Source organism: Salmo salar, chromosome ssa01 (assembly GCF_905237065.1).
Source record: "Salmo salar chromosome ssa01, Ssal_v3.1, whole genome shotgun sequence".
Classification (NCBI taxonomy): domain Eukaryota; kingdom Metazoa; phylum Chordata; class Actinopteri; order Salmoniformes; family Salmonidae; genus Salmo; species Salmo salar.
In genome coordinates, this window is record NC_059442.1 from 57,605,927 (window position 1) to 57,627,990 (window position 22,064).

The following is a 22,064-nucleotide window of genomic DNA, read 5'->3' on the forward strand; positions in this document are numbered from 1 at the left end:
CAGCTGGCTGGTGTGTTTACGGGCATATTCAATCACTCCCTATCCCAGTCTGCTGTCGCCACATGCTTCAAGATGGCCACCATTGTTCCTGTACCCAAGAAGGCAAAGATAACTGAACTAAATGACTACCGCCCTGTAGCACTCACTTCTGTCATCATGAAGTGCTTTGAAAGACTAGTCAAGGATCATATCACCTCCACCTTACCGGCCACCCTAGACCCACTTCAGTTTGCATACCGCCCTAACAGGTCCACAGACGATGCAATCGCCATCACACTGCATACTGCTCTATCCCATCTGGACAAAAATAATACCTATGTAAGAATACTGTTCATTGACTACAGCTCAGCATTCAACACCATAGTACCCTCCAAGCTCATCATCAAGCTGGAGGCCCTGAGCCTCAACCCCGCCCTGTGCAATTAGGTCCTGGACATCCTGACGGGCCGCCCCCAGGTGGTGAAGGTAGGAAACAACATCTCCACCTCGCTGACCCTCAACACTGGGGCCCCACAAGGGTGTGTTCTCAGCCCCCTCCTGTGCTCCCTGTTAATCCACAACTGCGTGGCCATGCACGCCTCCAACTCAATCATCAAGTTTGCAGGCGACACGACAGTATTGGGCTTGATTACCAACAACTGACGAGACAGCCTACAGGGAGGAGGTGAGGGCACTCGGAGTGTGGTGTCAGGAAAACAAACTCTCACTGAACTTCAACAAAACAAAGGAGATGATCGTGGACTTCAGGAAACAGCAGAGGGAGCACCCCCCTATCCACATCAAAGGGACAGCAGTGGAGAAAGTGGAACTTTTTTTAAGTTCCTCGGTATACACATCAATGACAAACTGAACATGGTCAAGATGTTAAAATGTTCATAAATGACCAGCATGGTCAAATAATAATAATCATAGTAGTTGTCGAGGGTGCAACAAGCACGTCCGGTGAACAGGTCAGGGTTCCATAGCCGCAGGCAGAACAGTTGAAACTGGAGCAGCAGCACGGCCAGGTGGACTGGGGACAGCAAGGAGTCATCATACCAGGTAGTCCTGAGGCATGGTCCTAGGGCTCAGGTCCTCCGAGAGAAAGACAGAAAGAGAGAAAGAGAGAATTAGAGAGAGCATATTTAAATTCACACAGGACACCGGATAAGACAAGAGAAATACTCCAGATGTAACAGACTGACCCTAGCCCCCGACACATAAACTACTGCAGCATAAATACTGGAGGCTGAGACAGGAGAGATCAGAAGACACTGTGGCCCCATCCGATGATACCCCGGACAGGGCCAAACAGGCAGGATATAACCCCACCCACTTTGCCAAAGCACAGCCCCCACACCACTAGAGGGATGTCTCCAACCACCAACTTACCGTCCTAAGACAAGGCCGAGTATAGCCCACAACGATCTCCGCCATGGCACAACCCAAGGGGGGGCGCCAACCCAGACAGGAAGACCACGTCAGTGACTCAACCCACTCAAGTGACGCACCCCTCCCATGGACGGCATGGAAGAACACCAGTAAGCCAGTGACTCAGCCCCTGTAAAAGGGTTAGAGGCAGAGAATCCCAGTGGAAAGAGGGGAACCGGCAAGGCAGAGACAGCAAGGGTGGTTCGTTGCTCCAGCCTTTCCGTTCACCTTCACACTCCTGGGCCAGACTATACTTAATCATAGGACCTACTGAAGAGATAAGTCTTCAGTAAAGACTTAAAGGTTGAGACTGAGTCTGCGTCTCTCACATTGGTAGGCAGACCATTCCATAAAAATGGAGCTCTATAGGAGAAAGCCCTACCTCCAGCCGTTTGCTTAGAAATTCTAGGGACAATTAGGAGGCCTGCGTCTTGTGACCGTAGCGTACGTGTAGGTATGTACGGCAGGACCAAATCGGAATGATAGGTAGGAGCAAGCCCATGTAATGCTTTGTAGGTTAGCAGTAAAACCTTGAAATCAGCCCTTGCCTTAACAGGAAGCCAGTGTAGGGAGGCTAGCACTGGAGTAATATGATCAAATGTTTTGGTTCTAGTCAGGACCAAAGAAGTTCTAGACTGTTACATTCTCCCTGGGCCAGGTGTTGGTCTTCGTCCAATCATTTCAGCTAACTTGCAATTTCCTGACCTGAGACTAGTCAACTGAATCAGCAACATAGATTTCCTGTTCATTGCCTCTGTAAATAAACTGTAGGGCCTATATTTCCACTCTGTGTAGAATGCAGTACTGAATTATTGATTAGGGTTTATATTTTTGGTTAGAAATGTGTTTAGTGAAACCCCTTGAAGTTAATAATTTGGGTTCTGGCTCTCTGAACCATCTGTACATCCAGGATACGTCAAGGGCACAATCAATCATTCATAGTACAGATTAGAACTGGTGTGAAATCTTTCTGAGATCTTAACAGGGAAAGGAATTTCAAACCTTCAAGTAGGCTTAATAACTTCCCAACAACTCTGTGCCTGTTTCTGTATAGCTGCGGTATCTTAAGGTGAATACATATATATATACTATATATGCTGTGTCGTCATTAGTGACTGTGGAATGTTGTGCCCTGAGAAAAAGGTAAGTCATCAAGGGAGAGATATCAGTTTTCACTCTGGAGCCTGGATGTTATTTAGTGACCACACACGCTCATCAGTCCTGTTGCGGCTCTGTTCTAGCCTCAGTCAAAGATCAAATGCATCAGAGAACAGCTATGGACCATTGTTCAGCGTACTTTGGTTATCTTCTAGATGTAATAGCTTAAAAAAATACATTAAAAAAGTGCTTCAACTGGGGCTTTGTATGTCCATCTTAGTTGGAGGGTGTGTTGTCAGAGGTGATATGTTGTCTATTGTCAGCACTGTCAGCCCTTGTCAACAAAGGCAAGAAGGAGCACTTTCTCAGCATCTGTGGATTGTGTGTTGACTGTTCTCGTGATGCAGCACAAACAGTTTATGAAACTGCAGTCTAGGGGACATAAGATGTTGGCTTGCCATAGAGCTAATTTTTATACTTTGCAACCAACTTTACAGCCAACTTTTTAAGAACAAATAAACTCAGCCCCCTTCTACTCATTTCCCCACTCGCCTCTTTTGTGTGGATCATCCTGTTAGAGGGGGTGACTCAAAGGGCCGGTGGAATGAACCAAACACAGCACATGGATGGGGGTGTTCTGTATCCTGAGATTGGTTGCTACCTTACTGTAGAGGTTTGAGAGGAGTCCTGTGTTTGAGGAGAAACTCTCTTGATTTAAAGCAAGGTGGACCACTAACCAAGTGACCATTCTATTAGTTCGGGTGTCAGATTACTTACATTTATTTCGATGGGGAATCACCCACTGTAAATGCATGGGCATGTCTGCAATGCATGTATGTAACTGTAACTCTACTATGTTGTTGTAGGAAGGACTTGCTGACAGTTCCATCCATGCTCTTAAAGTGGCTCTCTGATTTATTTTCTCAAATGTCTGCAGAGACAGAAGTCTGACTTTAGTGAATTTGATTTGTGGGTGTAGTTTGTAAATGGAAATGTTTAACCTTTTGAAACATCTCTCTTTTATAGAGAATATCTTCTATTATGGAGATGTATCTTGTCCTTACATGACCCATATCATTGCACACAGATATTCCAGCAGCAAAGAGCTTATAGTAAAGCACTGTGCATTAACTTTATTCCAGAAATTCTCTGGCACATTTCCATTTCAGAAGTACAATAAATAGATAATCATTTTAGAGACAACCCAAAAAGCACCAACATTTTCTCATCACTTTTGTCACTTTATTAATAAAGGTCTACTGTTGGGAATAATCATTTTCAATGCATACTTTGTTATGAGCTGTAGTAGCACATTCATGCACAAAAATATTTTTTGAGGTTGTTCATCTTGTTGAGAAATAGAGAGAGTCCTATGGGGGGGGGGGTCATGTTTAGATCCTCAATAGACATGTTGATACTCTGCTGCTATTAATGAGAGCCTGAAGGTGGAAGGGCTGGAAATAATTACATTCAGGCTGCTTGTTATGAGTGTAAGAAATGCTTGCTGAGCAATGGAGCAAATCCACGGGCGCTTCCCTTTAGAGACACTAGCTTTGAAACCGAGTTCATCTCTGTGTACTGCATGTTAAAATATATGTACGTTGAAAGGCTTGTATGGTTAAAATACAGCTATACACCTGAAACAGTGGTTTTGTTACAACTTGCCATACAACAAGCCCACTTGCCATGACAATAACCTTAGCACCTATATATCATTAGGCTGTATGTATTTCTAGATATACTGTAGACCTAGTGTAAATGTGTATTATTGTAGTGTCACCATCTTTATTGCAAAAACAAATACAAACATAACTTAAGACTACATAGTAATTAGACAGAGGGAATAAAGTGTCCGTTGATCAGCACAGCAATCGATTAAAAACAGAACCTTGATTGCAAAACACATGGTTCTTAGCACATGTCAATATTACACAGGTAAGCTAACGTTACAGAAATCCGGAATGCAAGACAGGCTCGATAGACCTCTAATGTGTGACTGTATCCAACACACCACCACCACCACCACCACCACCAGTTATGTTGGGCACCTACTGACCCCAAAAATATGTCACGAAATATTTTGACAGATATTATTTAAATTAAGAAATACAGACAGGCACCACATTACTAAGACAACAGCTCTTGTTGTAATATGTAATACAGTTACATTTGAAACAGAACCTAACATTTCTGGTCTAATAGTTTGTTACCCAGCTACCTGTTATAATAGTGCTATAACAGCATCATGTGAGTCATCTCTCCTCTTGTTGTCTGTCAGGGAGAAGCCAGGCCACTGGGCTCCAGACCCGTTCCCACAGCAGGATGTGGGCGAGCGCTTGGCCCTGGGCAGCACCGAGGCCCTGGCCAACGGCAACAAGGCTGACCTGCATGCCGCTAAGCGTCTAGCCAAACGCCTCTTCAACCTGGACGGCTTCAGGAAGTCGGACGTGGCCAGGCACCTGAGCAAGAAGTGAGTATACTGGAGCAGTACCAGCTGGTCCCAAATTTGAGCTATAACCCTCCCCTTGGTCCTTACCCTTCAATGTTTGCAGATCTATTAGGTGGAAGTGGAATCTTTACCATTACATTGCTTATAACTATCCAGACCCCTCAGATATGCTAACATTGAGGGGTTAGGGCCAAGATAAGGATAGGTAGTGATTTGGGACCGGTTGTACATAGACCTGTTCACTTTTGTCTGCCTTTGTCTTTTGTTTACCTTTCATGCACAGTAAGTGTGTGTGTTGTGTTTCTTTTTGCAGTAATGAATTCAGTCGGATGGTGGCAGAAGAATACCTCACTTACTTCAACTTTTCAGGCCTTACTATTGACCAAGCGCTAAGGTAAGATATCTCTCAGTGGAAATAATAAAAAATGTAGCACAATGACCTAGTCATTTTTTCCCCCAATGAATAGTGAACACTCACAATGCTGTATGGCATCCGCAGAGCCTTCCTGAGGGAGTTTGCCCTCATGGGAGAGACACAGGAGAGAGAGCGAGTGCTGGCCCACTTCTCTAGGAGATATCTACAATGCAACCCCAATACAATACCTTCTGAAGGTAAGACAGGGGGACGAGTGTGTGTTCCACGGTGTCAACATAGCAGACACATTACCAGTAGGAGCCACTGGGGGGCACTCTTTCACTGATACTGCATGAGAACTCACTGAAAAGTCTCTCTTTCTCCCTGCTCCAGACAGTGTCCACACTCTGACCTGTGCCCTGATGCTGCTCAACACAGACCTGCATGGCCACGTGAGTACCTGTGGGGGAGCCAGGGGCTAGAGAGCTGTGGAGGGCTCATGTTGAACTGTGGTTAAAGAGCTTAAAGTTCTCTAGTCAAAAAGAAAGACCATTAAAAAAATGTGATATATATACCTTATAACATATAACTACAGCGGTAGTTTTTCCTAGAGGGGTCCTTAAGGAGACAGTGCAAGTGAAGGTGACCCTTTCTCCCTCCTCAGAATATCGGCAAGAAAATGTCCGTCCTGCAGTTCATCGGCAACCTGGAAGGGCTAAATGACGGGAAGGATTTTCCCAAGGAACTGCTCAAGGTGTGTTGAATTAGTTAAAACATACTGTAGAAACGCATATAGATGTGTCGAACCATATGCATACAATCACATGCGTACAGTGGGACCCTTGTTTTAGCTGCATGACCTCTATTTGACCACATGATCTCTTGATATCCATGAATCGGTTCCCGGGTTTTCCAGATAGTGTATTGTTGACATCAGAGTAAGTTGCACCACTGATCAGATGATATTGAGAGGGGCATGTCCTAAAGGCTGTCAGAGAGACATAACATTTCTCACCCTCAGCAGTGGAGGCTGCTGAGGGGAGGACGGTACATAATAATGGCCGGAACAGAGCAAATGGAAACCACGTGTTTGATACCATTCCACTGATTCCGCTCCAGCCATTACCACGAGACCGTCCTCCCCAATTAAGGTGTCACCAACCTCCTGTGCCGCAGATAGTGTGTGTCCTTTTACAGGCATGATCCACCATGATGTATTTCCTTCCTGTTGTAGTGGAAGGGGTTTCTGACTCTAGGGGGTTTCTGGTCTGTTGACCACCTCTGAGCTGTTGTGTGAACAGAGCCATATTGTGTAGATCAGAGAGAGAGAGAGAGAGAGAGAGAGAGCCAACATGTTCTACCTCCCACTCTCTCTCCTTCCTCTTACCTTTCCACTCTCTGCCTCGCTCCTGTGAACAGCATCACCTCCTACTCCCTTGTTTTCATCTCTCCCTCCCTCCATGTCTCTGTGTTTATTACAGTCTCTCTCTCTCTCTCATTCTGTTACGTATCATGTCACCCCATGGCAGATCATTTTCCATCTGCCTGCTTGTATTCTTTGCTCGTCCTCCATTTTATTTATCAGGTTTGACCCTCGTTCTCTCTCTCTCTCTCTCTCTCTCTCTCTCTCGCTCTCTATCGCTCCTCTGCTCTCTCTATCGCTCCTCTGCTCTCTATCGCTCCTCTGCTCTCTATCGCTCCTCTGCTCTCTATCGCTCCTCTGCTCTCCGTCTATGGTGTTCCTATCTCTGTTCCACCTACCTCTGTGGGAGCTGAGCCCAGCTGCCTGCAGCCCACAGAGGTGGCCAAGCTGTGTTCCTCCTCAGGCGCTCTCAGTTAACTATTCATATCACAGCTGAGTGCTCCATTAAATATTATGGAACGCTCCATAATCGCTTCTGTGTCACGATCTTTCACATCAGACCGACCAATTTGCTATATCCATCTCTTCGTCATCTCTTCATCCATCCATGTTTTTCATCATCCATCTGGCCCTCTGTAATGGTTTGTGCTGGTCTGTAAGGGGTTTTCAAGCAGCACAGAGAGATTGTCCAAGTCAACAGGTGTGTCTATTGGTGCAGAGAGGAGGCTGCTACAGAACAGTAGTCAGTGGGGCAGTGCTCATATGGTAAATTACTGGCGACGGGTGAGAGGGAGGACAGGCCTTTAAGTAAATGGGAATTTGGCTGTCACATGGTACCCCCTGCTGTGTTGAGCGTTTTGTCATGGTATTATCATACAAGGCGTTACAAATCACTCTGTCTTCCTTGCTCGCTGCTTCCACCCTATTCTCTCTTTCTATGTTTCTCTCTCTTTCTTTCTCTCCATATTCTTCTCCATATCCTCTATTTTTCATAACTTAGTTGTCAGTATTTTGTGTAAAGTATGAGTAATGTTGCTGTGTCTCTTGGGTGGTAATTATGCAGGGTATTTTAATGCAGACAGTGTGGTGTACATTTCCCCAGGAAATGATCTGAGCGTCAGGGGCGTAGTTCTCTGTTGCTGCGCTGCACAGCACAACTCGTTAAAGTGGAGAGGTTCACTTTGCTTCAGTTTTATTCCAAAAAGCTGTATATCAATTTTCAGAAATGTTGGTAAATTATTATCATTTAAAGAACTTTTGAAAGAGATTGGTGTGTTTTTTCACTATCTAATCATGGCCTGGGGCTGTTCAGTGACACATGCATTTTTTTTAAATGTATCACTTGATGGTTACTTTTCAGAGAGACAAATAATCATGTTTTTTTGCAAAACGCTATATATCCGCCTCGCTCTGAGAAATAAGTAGTACTGCTAGATTTTACACAGTCAAATGTCACAAATAACTGACAAATAACTGTTAAATAAATAAAAAACTGTACAAATGATACATTTGTGACATCGGTATAATTTAAAAATAATAATATTCAATACAGAATTGAGATCTGTTTGTAAAACAGTTACATTTGACATTTTATTCATTTAGCAGATTCTCTTATCCAGAGTGACTTACAGTTAGTGCATTGCTCTTTACAAATCAGAGAACAGTAATATTTTACACACACATAAGGGTACCCATAAGCAACCATTTCTAGTGAAAAAAACATGGGAAATATTGTCGTAGAAGGTACATTAACAGTGAGTGGATTGACATTTCACTTTGTAAATGTAGATCATAGTCGGTCTATCAATTTAATCTAATAATATGACCTGTGTCCCCTGACCCAATACTGGGAAATGGACCAGGAACATCCACTTCAATGGGATAGATTAGATTGGATTGATTTAGATTTCCCTAAAAGACATGTGCCCAATCCCTAATCAACCCCTTCCCCTACCTCATATGCACTTATGTAGATCTGAAAAGATTGGATAGGTATAGTATAAGCGGTATGGAAATAACTCCACCTTACCCTCTAAGCTAGCTGTCCAATCCTATCCAATCCTTTCAGATCTATACAAGTGCATAGGGGTGAGGAAATGGGGGGTAAATTTGTGGCACAGCAAAAATTAAATTATTTTTTTTTTATCCCCTTTTCTCCCCAATTTCGGGATTCTGATCTTGTCTCGTCTCGTCTCTGCAACTCCCAAACGGGCTCGGGAGAGGCGAAGGTCGAGTCATGCGTCCTCCGAAACATGACCCGCCAAACTGCTATTCTTAAAACCTGCCCGCTTAACCCGGAAGCCAGCTGCACCAATGTGTCGGAGGAAACACTGTTCAACTGACGACCGAAGTCAGCCTGCAGGCACCTGGACCGTCACAAGGAGTCGTTATAGCGCGATGAGCCAAGCAACCCCCCTCCCCGGCCAAACTCTCCCCTAACCAGGACAACGCTGGGCCAATTGTGCGCCGCCCTATGGGACTCCCGACCGGTAAAGACGCTGCAACACTGCGATGCGGTGCCTTAGACCACTGCGCCACTCGGAAGGCCTGTGGCACAGCAATTTGACTTGACAAAAAAACGTTTTAAGGTAAGATGTAAAGCCCAGTCAACAGATGAACTCCTTTGTGGTTTATCCCCTGTCATTCTCTGTTAAGACAGCTGCTCCCTTTCATTTTGGGCTGGATGAAATAGGACCTCTGTATGCATCTCAACCCCCCTACCATCCCACAGGACCAACCCACAAACACACACACACACACACACACAGAGACACACACACGCACAGAGAGAGACAGACACACACACGCAGAGACACACACACGCAGAGACACACACACACAGACACACACACAGAGAGAGACACACACACACACACACACACACACAGAGAGACACACACACAGAGAGAGAGACACACACACACACACACACACACACACACACACACACACACACACACACACACACACACACACACACAGAGAGAGAGACACACACACACACACAGAGAGAGAGACACACACACACAGAGAGAGACACACAGAGAGACACACACACACACACACACACACACACAAACAGAGACAGATTGCAGTGTGCGTTTTAAGAAATGGTGAACTGCTGCTCCTCTCCTCCCTGTGGAGAGGTGCCATGTGACAGTGTAGGGAGATATGCCTGAAAGGAGGTCAGGTTTAAGTAAAGCTGCAGAACTCAGGGAAGCACTGAAGCTTATAAGGCATCTGGGATCTAGAACTATCTGACAAACGGACAGCGCGCGAGAGAGGGAGGAAGAGATGGGGACTGACTGAGTGACTGACTGAGTGACTGACTGAGTGACTGACTGACTGAGTGACTGACTGAGTGACTGACTGACGTGAGTGACTGACTGAGTGGAAGTAATAGGGACAGACAGAGTGAGAGAGAGGAGGCCACTTGATGATTATGAGTATCATAAAATGATACATCTTATTTATGTTAGTCAAACTAAACCGCCTCCTTTTGAGTATGAACATGTTGTTTGTCTTCTACTCTGCATAGTACAAACGCTAGTACGGTACCACCACCCTGGAATTATTTTTAGCCATTACCAGATTGAGGGAGGCTCAGACGGAGGATTATTTTCCTCAGTGACCTGGAAATGTTAGATCTCAATTTGGAGTTTGACTCTTTTGGTGTATACAGTTGAAGTCGGAAGTTTACATACACTTAGGTTGGAGTCATTAAAACTCGTTTTTCAACCACTCAACAAATTTCTTGTTAATTTGGCAAGTCGGTTAGGACATCTACTTTATGCATGACACAAGTAATTTTTCCAACAATTGTTTACAGACAGATTATTTCACTTATAATTCACTGTATCACAATTCCAGTGGGTCAGAAGTTTACAAACACTAAGTTGACTGTGCCTTTAATAAACAGCATGGAAAATTCCAGAAAATGATGTCATGGCTTTAGAAGCTTCTGATAGGCTAATTGACATCATTTGAGTCAATTGGAGGTGTACCTGTGGATGTATTTCAAGGCCTACCTTCAAACTCAGTGCCTCTTTGCTTGACATCATGGGAAAATCAAAAGAAATCAGCCAAGACCTCAGAAAAATAATTGTAGACCTCCACAAGTCTGGTACAACCTTGGGAGCAATTTCCAAACGCCTGAAGGTACCAAGTTCATCTGTACAAACAATAGTACCCAAGTATAAACACCATTGGACCACGCAGCCGTCATACCGCTCAGGAAGGAGACGCGTTCTGTCTCCTAGAGATTAACGTACTTTGGTGCGAAAAGTGCAAATCAATCCCAGAACAACAGCAAAGGACCTCGTGAAGATGCTGGAGGAAACATGTAAAAAGTATCTATATCCACAGTAAATGAGTCCTATATCGACATAACCTGAAAGGCCGCTCAGCAAGGAAGAAGCCACTGATTCCAAAACCGCCATTAAAAAAGCCAGACTACGGTTTGCAACTGCACATGGGGACAAAGATCGTACTGTCCTCTGGTCTGACGAAACAAAAATCGATCTGTTTGGCCATAATGACCATCGTTATATTTGGAGGAAAAAGGGGGAGACTTGCAAGCCGAAGAACAGCATCCCAACCGTGAAGCACGGGGGTGGCAGCATCATGTTGTGGGGGTGGGTACTTTGCTGCAGGAGGGACTGGTGCACTTCACAAAATAGATGGCATCATGAGGAAAGAAAATGATGTGGATATATTGAAGCAACATCTTAAGACAAGCTTGGTCGCAAATGGGTCTTCCAAATGGACAATTGACCCCAAGCATACTTCCAAAGTTGTGGCAAAATGGCTTAAGGGCAACAAAGTCAAGGTATTGGAGTGGCCAATCCTGACCTCAATCCTATAGAAATTTTGTGGGCAGAACTGAAGAAGCGTCTGCGAGCAAGGAGGCCTACAAACCTGACTCAGTTACACCAGCTCTGTCAGGAGGAATGGGCCAAAATTCACCCAACTTATTGTGGGAAGCTTGTGGAAGGCTACCCAAAACGTTTGCCCCAAGTTAAACAATTAATAGGCAATTCTACCAAATACTAATTGAGTGTATGTAAACTTCTGACCCACTGGGAATGTGATGAAAGAAATAAAAGCTGAAAGAAATAATTTTCTCTACTATTATTCTGACATTTCACATTCTTAAAATAAAGTGGTGATCCTAACTGACCTAAGACAGGGAATTTTTACAAGGATTAAATGTCAGGAATTGTGAAACTGAGTTTAAATTTGGCTAAGGTGTATGTAAACGTCTGACTTCAACTGTGTATAGATTTGTTTAGCAATGGTATTACATTATGTTCTATACATTGCTCATCCCATAGGTGATCATTTTCTGTCCTTTTTGTACAGCCTAACATCTCAGGCCACAACTTAGTAGAATTATTTGTAATGCAGTTTATGAATTACACTATTATAAAGGCATCATTGTGTCATACTTCTACCTACAGTCAGTGGTGGAAAAGTAACAAACGTTCGTACTTGAGTAAAAGTGAAGATACTTTAATAGAAAATGACTCAAGTAAAAGTGAAGTCACCCAGTTAAATACTACTTGAGTAAAAGTCGAAGTATTTGGTTTTAAATATACTTAAGTATCAAAAGTAAATGTAATTGCAAAAATATACTTAAGTATCAAAAGTAAAAGTATAAATATTTTCAAATTGCTTATTTTAAGCAAACCAGACAGCACAAATGTTTTATTTTTATTTTTTATTTACAGATAGCCCACTACAACACTCAGACATAATTTACAAATGAAGAATTTGTGTTTAATGAGTCTGTCAGATCAGAGGCAGTAGGGATGACCAGGGATGTTCTCTTGATAAGTGCATGAATTTGGCCATTTTCCTGTCCTGCTAAGCATTCAAACTGTAACAAGTATTTTTGGGTGTCAGGGAAAATGTATGGAGTAAAAAGTATATTATTTTCTTTACGAATGTAGTGAAGTAAAAGTTGTCAAAAATATAAATAGTAAAAACTAGAGGTGGGACCAATTCATTGTTTTACAAGTCACAAGTTAGTCTCAAGTCTTAGCACTCAAGTCCCAAGTCAAGTCCCAAATCAAGACAGGCAAGTCCGAGTCAAGTCTCAAGTCAAGACCGACAGGTATCAAGTCAAGTCTCAAGTCCTAAACTTTGAGTTTCGAGTCCTAAACAAGTCATAATGTGCTCTTCACCAAATGTAATACCATTTCATACTTTTAACAAGAGTAATAGTTAGTATATTACATTTATGCAAATCATGAATGCTTTTAAAAATATCTATATATTACTTTCCAAATAAATGTTATATTTCCATGGAAATACATGGGTAGCCATGAGAAAGACACCCCCCCCCCAATAGTGATCGACTACCGAGGATCGCTATGGGGCGCAATCAGGCGATGTAGGCTTGTACACAATCGCCCAACCTTAACACACACACACTATATTAGCCACGACTTACCGTTCTTTGTGCAGCTTCAAATGTTGAACAAAGTTGGAAATTGATGCGCCTCCGTCTGTAATTTTCTTCCCACATGATTTGCAAGTTGCAATCCGTTTTTTGTTGATATAGTATCGTCTTTATATCCGAAAATAATAATTTTGGGTATCATCTTTCCAAGGGCTCCATCTGAATTCACCCGCCGACATTCCTCTGCACTGCCACGCACAACTTTTTCTCAGCTGGCACAATTTGATTGGCTGCTGTCCGATTCAAACTGTAATCCGTTAAATGAAGAGTTGATGCGCTGCACACTTTTTTTAATAGCATCATTTTTAATATTTGGGCTTGGGGAGGGTATCAAGTCAAGTCGAGTCATAAGGCTCAAGTCCAAGTCAAGTCACAAGTCATTGGTGTTAAAGTCAAAGTTGAGTTGCAAGTCATCATATTTGTGACTCGAGTCTGACTCGTGTCCAAGTCATGTGACTCGAGTCCATATCTCTGGTAAAAACATACTTGTAGTACTTTAAAGTATTTTTACTTAAGTACTTTACACCACTGCCTACATTGCCAAGTGAAAGTCTACACACCCGTTGCACTGTCTTCAAATTTGATCTAAAAAGGGATTACATTGGATCATGCTGTGGAAATGTTTTACAGCGGTAGGGACTGGAGGACTAGTCAGGATCGAGGAAAAGATGAACGGAGAAAAGTACAGAGAGATCCTTGATGAAAACCTGCTCCAGAGAGCTCAGGACCCTTAGCACACAGCCAATACAATGCAGGAGTGGCTTCGGGACAAGTCTCTGAATTTCATTGAGTGGCCCAACCAGAGGCCGGACTTGAACCCGATCAAACATCTCTGGAGAGACCTGAAAATAGCTGTGAGGCGACGCTCCCCATCCAACCTGACAGAGCTTGAGAGGATCTGCAGAGACGAATGGGAGAAACAAGCCAAATACAGGTGTGCCAAGCTTATAGTGTCATAACCAGGAAGACTCGAGGCTGTAATTGCTGCCAAAGATGCTTCAACAAAGTACTGAGTAAAGGGTCTGAATACTTATGTAAATGTGATATTTAAGTATTTTTTTATATACATTTTCTAAGATTTCTAAAAGCCTGTTTTTGCTTTGTCATTATGGGGTATTGTGTGTCAATTTGAGGAAAATAACAATTGAATCCATGTTAGAATAAGGCTGTAACGTAATAAAATGTGGAAAAGGTCAAGGGGGTCTAAATACTTTTCGAATGCACTGTTTCCATTGATTTTGTCAAAATTGCTCAAGCTCATTAACTTTGGTTAGGAAATCCTTAATGAACAGCAATAATCAAACCTTGTCTCTGATTTTCAAGCAGACTGGACCGTTCAGGATCACTCAACAACCCCTCTTGGAAGCCATTTTGGTGTGTCTTTGGCATTAAAATGTGTGTAGTACCCATAACATGATGCTTCCACTACAATACTTGAAAATACAGAGGATTAATAACATTCGAATCACTCCACATTACTGGCCTGTATGACAAAGTGAAAAGATGGAAGCCTGTGGAAGAAAATTAACTTAGAATCATATATTCTGTTTGCAGTCAAGACAACACGGCAAATAAATACATAAAAAAACTTCAGGTTTGTGTCAAATCCAATACAACACGGAGTGAAACTCTGTATTTTCAAGTATTGTGGTGGCAGCATCATATTATGTGTATGCTTGTCACCGTCAGGGAATGTGGAGTAGTTTGTGTAAATCGGCAGTAAAAATTATTCCGTTTTTGTAAGGGGTCTGTAGACTTTCACTAGGCACTGTAGACTGAGCATTCCTTTCTATTACACTGTTAGACTGGTGGAAATGGAGTGTGAGAAAGTCTGCATTTTAAGAAAATGGTGATATGTAGGCAAATGATTGACACTTCAAGGGGGGAGGGATCTGAACAGGAACATGGACTGGGATTTGTTGCTCAGCTGGAGAGAAATGCGCATAGAGAGAGAGAGAGAGAGAGAGAGACTGGGGGGTGAGCAAGAAAAGAGAGGGGGGAGAGAGAGAGAGAGTGAGTGAGAAAACAGAGGGAGGAGAGAGGGAGCTCTCGGTCCTAATCATCAGCTTTCTTTTGTCACTGCGATTCTGTCTGCTTTTTCATCTGCAGCACACAGGAAAAATAGAACAACGTTGAAAAGAGTGAGATAAACGAAGGAAAAAGGAGTGCGAAGCGCAGAAGATATTTTCTGTCCCGGCTCGCATATAGAGGGATTTTCTGAGGGAAATAAGAGACTGACTCATACGGAGGCAAAATAAGTGGATGTGTGGAAACCATTTACAAGTTTGAAGACAAACCTGTGAAGAGGAGAGGATCCAGGAACGGAGAGGAGAAAGAGAGCAGGAGAGAGAGGAGACCTGTTCAGTCCCTCATCCTCATGCCACCAAACTGTCATTATTAGACAGCAACAGGATAGTCCTAGCTCCACCAGCCTGTCCACCTGCCTCTCTCCCACATCTGTATTCTGCAACCTTGGACACAACATCTGTATTGTCAAGTCCTGGATACATGTTGTTGGGTCCCAGAGGACGTATCAAGGCATCAGTTTGAGGGTTCTCCTCGACAGCTGTGCCTGTGAGTGAGTGGGTGGAATTGTCTCCCTCCGCCTGCACTCCGCTGTGTTGGGAGTGAGTGTGTGTGTGTGTGTGTGTGTGCGCACTGACTGATGTGTATGTGAATTCAATTGCTTGTCTCTGGTTGTTACAATCGTCTTAGTCATCCTTCAGCCTCTAACTGGGTTGTTGTTCACCTGTGAGTGTGTGTAAGTGCGTGTGTGTGTGTGTGTGTGTGTGTGTGTGACTCTCTTGGGTCTCATTGGAACTGTATGTATGGTGGAACTGTATGTATGCACCAGCTCTTGCGTAACATGTTGTCAACTGCATGACATCCTTCCAGAAAGACTTCCACCTTCATGGACTTGACACGGAATGGTGCTAAAGGATTTGCAGTTGCACACCACTGTTTCGCCATACATGCATAATGAATGCATAAGGATCCATTATGCAGGAACTGGAGTCCCCTCGGAGGGCTTGAAGCCCATGTTAACCTCCTCAGTAGTTTCCTCAAAAGAACAGTGAAGCGCTGTTAGTAAGACATACAGTGACAGTGACTGTCTGTCTGAAGAGTGACCTCTCTATTTACAGCCACTTCTTTGTGTCGTATTCTCTCTCTCTCTCTCTCTCCTATCTTCAACTGAATCCTGTACGTTTTGGTGTTACGCTTTGAAAGAGGCCATATCCAGAATCCGTAGAACCTTCGACCAATCTCGCTTTATCCCTCCCTCCACAAACTCTTACCCTCTGGACCCTGCTCTCATTGGTCCATCATCATGATTGGTGTAAACAGCATCCATTCAGATGGGCGAAATCGCTCCCGCTCTCTTTGCTCTGTGCGTGTTCGGCGGGACTTCAGGGTGATGGATCCCTTCCGCTACCCCCGCGCCCCTCGCTCTCGTTCCCTCAAACCCTTGTCCTTCCCTGACCTGCTGGGAAGGTCCCAGGATGGACAGAACCACCCACAGGCCCGCAAGAAGAAGGCACAGCTTGGAAAATGCAGGGTAAATTGATGTGGTTTAATTTGGTCGAAGCAGCAGACTTGTGTTGCGATCAGTGTGACTAATAAGATCAATGTGAACTGGTTTATTCAGGAGCTCTATTGATTGTTGTCAGACATGATACCAGGATGACCAAAAGTCCCACCACACTCATTACACATTCAGCGAGCACATGCACGCACACACGTTTTCATATGTGTGACGTCTGTTTTGTCTGGTCTTTTTTTTTCTAGGCCTTGTACAACTCTATCAGAAACGAGAAGCTCCAGTGGACCATGTAAGTGTACTTTGCAAAAAAATATATATTTTTGTTCCAACTAATTATTATTAAGTAACAGTTCCCTTCAGCCTGTTACCTGAAGGGAAAAACAGAAAGTGGGGCCCAAAAATTCAGTCAACTTAAAATGTATGTTTGTTCAAATTGTCTCATATGTTCATTGAACTAGAAATTATTATTTGGGCATTTTACATAAAAAAGTCTGTGGAAGTAGTATGTCATTCAACATGCCCTCACCTGGGATTTGAACTCACAACCTCTTGGTTCATGGCATTCTGATCTTCCTGCTACAACACCACGTCTGTGTCAATGACTGATTTCACCCGTATTGCTACACTTTGCACTTCAAAGTAAATCTCAGCTTTGTTAAAAGTACACTGGAGAAGAAAAAGTATTTTATTTATTATAGTGATTAAGGAGTAACATTTAACCAGAGTAATATGCCCCACCAACATTAAACAACCATACAGAAAAACCAAAAATTGCTGAAATAAATAATTCAAATAAATGATAAGAGAATAGTCAGATTAACTGACATTTAACACAGACAAGGTGGCGTAGCAGGAAAATCAGAATGCCATGAACCAAGAGGTTGTGAGTTCAAATCCCAGGTGAGGACATGTTGAATAATAATTACTGTATAAAAGAACATGCACAAAAATGATCATGTGTGTCAAATATGTAGGTTGAAAACATTGTATGTTAAAAGCACTGTGTGTGCAACATGTTCCACAGCCTTTTTTTAGGTAAGATGCCCAAATAATCATTTGTAGTTAAATGAACATATGTGACAAGTTGAGAGAACACATCATTTTAAGTTAACAGAATTTTTGGGCCAAGTATGTTTTTGTTTTGTTCAGGTAACACTTGAACTGAAAGTTGACTAAAAAAAGAAAAAAAGACTGTAGCAAGTTACTTAATAATAAGTAGTTGAAACAACTAGATTTTAATTAAAAAAAATGTACAGTGTACGAATCATGTTTATGTTGGGAATATGTTTGACTTTATTTGCTTGCACTTGCCTTATTTAATCAAAACTGCTGTTCAGGTTTCCTGAATAATGATTCATCTTAGGTTTGGATACATTTTCATAAAGTTACAAAATCAGCATATCAGAATATGGAATTAGCTATAAATCTACTTGTAATCAGTCTACAAGCAATATCCCTCTTACAGAATCAACTACCAACTGTGCCCCTGTAGCATTTGCCAGACTGTGTGTGTGTGTGCCAATGGTTGCTATTCTGGACCTAGTGATGCCCTGAGACCCTAATTTAAGACTTAAGCTCTCCAGACTTCGTTGCCATGGATACAGGTCCCGACTTGCCTCTCTCTGTAATTACAGGTTGACGTCTCACTCCAATTCTTAAGCAGGCACGCGCGCACGTCCGCACGCTTTTGGGGGTTCAGTCAGCCTCTGAAAGAGAGCAGTGGGAAAATCATCTTCTCTCACGTTCCTTTTCACTCTGCACTGCTACTTTAATCTTTCCCGGTCCCAACATACCAAGGCTCGCCATGTGCCTAGCTCTCTATTCTCTCATCTATCCTAGTTTTTCTGCCTGTAGCCTCCTCTCTCTCTCTCGCGCGCGCTTTTGCCTCACTCTGGCTTTTGCCTTTCTCCACCACTTGCTCTTGTGGATTCAGAGAGGTCAGCAGTTACTTAGCAACAGATCAGAGCTTTTGTGTATGGTATGTGCTGAGTGCTGACTGGCCGATTTTTACTCTTCAGAATGACTCTAGCAGTGGCAACACAAGTGGTTCGTCGCTTAGTTTATGCGTTGTCTTTTTAAAGATAAATTGATAACATACTGTAACGCTTTACGTTGTACCTGCAGGTATAATGCTATAACTTGTTATAGGCATTCATAAGCCTGTTTATGCCTTACAGTAAGGCTTATTGTGTTATCTCTATACATTCATATTTCTACTGACTCATAATGACTGGTATTTAGTCAGAAACATTATGAGATGATTCTAAGACATTATTAGAGTGTCATGCGTGCTTATGACAAGTCTTGCAATGTAGTATATTTGAGTCATAATGCATTCCACCAGCCAGCTTCAAGTGTTCCCTATGGCTTTGAAGAGATATTGTAAGAGATGTGATAAACGAAAGATTGATTGAGAGAGATGGAGAGTTCTTTTAAGAGACAGATCCTGGGGAGGGTCACACCAGAAGTACGGGCTGTGTGTGTGTGTGTGTGTGTGTGTGTGTGTGCGGCGCGTGTGTGCGTGCGGGTGTGTGGGTGTCCACAGGTATGTTACTCCTGTGACAGTGGATGATTGAATCTTACAGATTGTGTGTGTGTGCCTCTATTTATATATCTGAGTGTGTCTAGCAGAGAGACAGAGGAGGTGGACAGTACAGTGCGACACAGCAGCACACCCCCTCTGACAAACAGCAATTTAAAGCTCATACATTAATGAATGTTTATGCGAGCAGCTGCAAGGCTTCACTGGTGTACCGATCTGTATTCAGTCAGGGTCTTCAGTGGGTGAGAGACACCATCATCCCCAAATGTCAGTACCGTCGGATTCTCTCTTATAGCATCACGGAACACTCGGACTCCTCAGTTCACGGGAAAATGGCATCTTTAAAAGCGCCACAGTCAGTCAAAGAGATACCAGGACCTGTTATCTAACAGCCAGTGAGTCTCTCACCACTCATGCCGATGTGGATCGTTGCTCTTACAGCAAAAACATTTCTATGTAAGAGATGAATTATAGATATCTGAATGATAATTGACTGGATGAAAGTCATTATGTTCATGCTTGTCAAAGTGAGTTCTATCAGTTGTCAGTGTCAGGGCTTATGGCTGAGTTTCAGTTTGTTAGCATTGAAGGAGAACTTGGCGAACATTTCTCTGATTGGCCAGTAAGATGCACGTAAGCTGCTCAGCTGGAGCATTATGGGATGTTACCTCTCAGCGTGGGTGACACAGCCAGTGACCTTGAAATCCAGAGGCTCTCACATGAGTGGCATACTGAGTGCATTAAGACTTATGGCCCTTTCCCCTCCACGCTATGAGGACTGATCATTCAAACGCCCTCTGAACTGGAGGAGGTGGTTGAAAAGAGTTCGAGACCAGCGGGTTTTGTTGATGATGAGGGGAATTCCAACTTCTATTTGAATTGTATCCTCTCCATAGCGACGAGGAGGAGTTGCGCAAGTCCTTCTCCGAGTTGGCCGATTTGCGCACTGACTCCACCTCCCACACCATGAAGCGAATCGGCAGTGGTCTAGGCGTGGCCCAGAATCCTGACGCCCTGATCTATAAGAACGGCTTCCTGGTACGGAAGGTCCACGCAGACTCTGACGGCAAGAAAAGTAGGTTCCCTCTACCCTCACCTGTCACCTGTCAACCATATCTGCTTCATCTCACGGTTGACAAATCCAACCATGTCTGTCTCAACATTGCTGTACAATCACTAAGTTCGATTCAAAATCACATTTGGGATATTGAGTGGATATTTATTTTCTTCCTATGGTCTGTTTCTCAGCGCCTCGAGGTAAGAGAGGATGGAAGACGTTTTATGTCATGCTGAAGGGACTGGTCCTCTACCTGCAGAAGGTACACCAAACCACACCCCTTTCGGCATCCTAACAGTATATCCCACTCCGTGATTGGACGTGTGTGATAACATTCTGCTCTCTGATTGGTCTGTAGGGAGAGTACCGTCCAGAAAAGCAGCTAACTGAAGAGGATCTGAAGAACGCTGTGTCCATCCACCACTCTCTGGCCATGAGGGCAGCAGACTACAGCAAGAGGCCCAACGTCTTCTACCTGCGCACTGCAGACTGGAGAGTGTTCCTCTTCCAAGCACCGTGAGTCTCCTCATCCTCATCTCTACCCTCCTCCACTGATTTCTTATCTCCACCAAGTCCACCTCTGATTCCATACAATTAAGAATGTATTTATCTGACCCAATTTTGTGCTCTATATTGGTACATGGCTATTCCTGCCTTCTACAAGGCTGTACTGTACTAAGGCTGTACTACGTTCCCCCAAAACAGTAGTGATTGAGTACAGAGTGGGCAGTGCCCCTGTCATAGAACCCCAGGCTCAGATAGATTATCATTATGTTTTTGTGTCCCTGGAGGACACAGTTGTCTGGTATGTCCTAGATACACACTTTCTTTCAGGGTTGGGATCAATTCTATTTCAATTCAGGAAGTGGAATTAAAAAATCCTAATTGAAAATAACTGTTCAATTGATATCTGACCCCAAACCTGTCTACCTGCCTGTTTCTATTCGATCTTTTTTTGTTTACTAGGGCTGAGAATTGTGCACTTAGTCAGTATCCAGATTTCAACTCTCTTGTCCTCCATCTCAGTAATGCAGAGCAGATGCAGTCGTGGATCACCCGTATCAACGCGGTGTCAGCCATGTTCTCAGCGCCACCCTTCCCTGCAGCCATCGGCTCTCAGAAGAAATTCAGCCGCCCGCTGCTGCCAGGCTCCAACACCAAGCTGTCTCAGGTACACAGAGGCCTCCACTCACACCATGACCCTCTTTCTCTCTCTCTCTGCTTCCACATCCTAGCTCCCAGTCCAAACCTATTACCGCCATCCATTATCTGTTCTGTAGTTAGATCAACCCCCACATTTTTTTAAACTTGTGTACTTAAGGCAATCATTAAATGCACACTCCTGTATACCTCTTTTTGTGTTAAAAACAGAGAAGAACTGCTATTTACAACCATAAAATTACTAAAATGCGTAAGTAAGCATCCATGCTGAGCAGAATTCTGTATAAGTTAACCTGACTTTGGTGTAGCCTTATGTTAATGATCCTCCTTTGTCATGTGACAGGAAGAGCAGGTGAAATCCCATGAGACACGTTTCCGGGCCATCTCCTCTGAGCTGAATGAGTTAACCGCTGTAATTCCAGACAAAAAGGCCAAAGTTCGTGATCTGGAGGAGCACAAGCAACGTGAGGAGTACCTGGAGTTTGAGGTGAGTGATTATTGTTGTTGTCTGGTTTAATATGGTTATAGGGATTGATAGTTGCAGCCAGAGCCGTAGTCTAGCCGAGTTGACTGAGTTTGTTTGATATTCAGAATTGAATGGCTGCCAAATTGGCTACCAAATGTT

At 43.4% G+C, this 22,064-nt stretch overlaps 1 protein-coding gene across 2 annotated transcripts in view; it reads left to right on the forward strand.

Annotated features, from left to right (window-relative positions):
* psda (pleckstrin and Sec7 domain containing a) overlaps nucleotides 1–22,064 on the forward strand; it is a 64,045-nt gene that overhangs the window by 37,779 nt on the left and 4,202 nt on the right. For both annotated transcript variants that reach the window (XM_014202127.2, XM_014202142.2), the window contains 11 exons: nucleotides 4,787–4,978; nucleotides 5,271–5,351; nucleotides 5,457–5,569; nucleotides 5,706–5,764; nucleotides 5,977–6,066; nucleotides 16,925–16,968; nucleotides 20,118–20,296; nucleotides 20,470–20,540; nucleotides 20,637–20,794; nucleotides 21,305–21,449; nucleotides 21,783–21,926. In XM_014202127.2, the coding sequence (XP_014057602.2) occupies nucleotides 4,787–4,978; nucleotides 5,271–5,351; nucleotides 5,457–5,569; nucleotides 5,706–5,764; nucleotides 5,977–6,066; nucleotides 16,925–16,968; nucleotides 20,118–20,296; nucleotides 20,470–20,540; nucleotides 20,637–20,794; nucleotides 21,305–21,449; nucleotides 21,783–21,926 (1,276 nt within the window). The remainder of the gene's footprint in view (nucleotides 1–4,786; nucleotides 4,979–5,270; nucleotides 5,352–5,456; nucleotides 5,570–5,705; nucleotides 5,765–5,976; nucleotides 6,067–16,924; nucleotides 16,969–20,117; nucleotides 20,297–20,469; nucleotides 20,541–20,636; nucleotides 20,795–21,304; nucleotides 21,450–21,782; nucleotides 21,927–22,064) is intronic.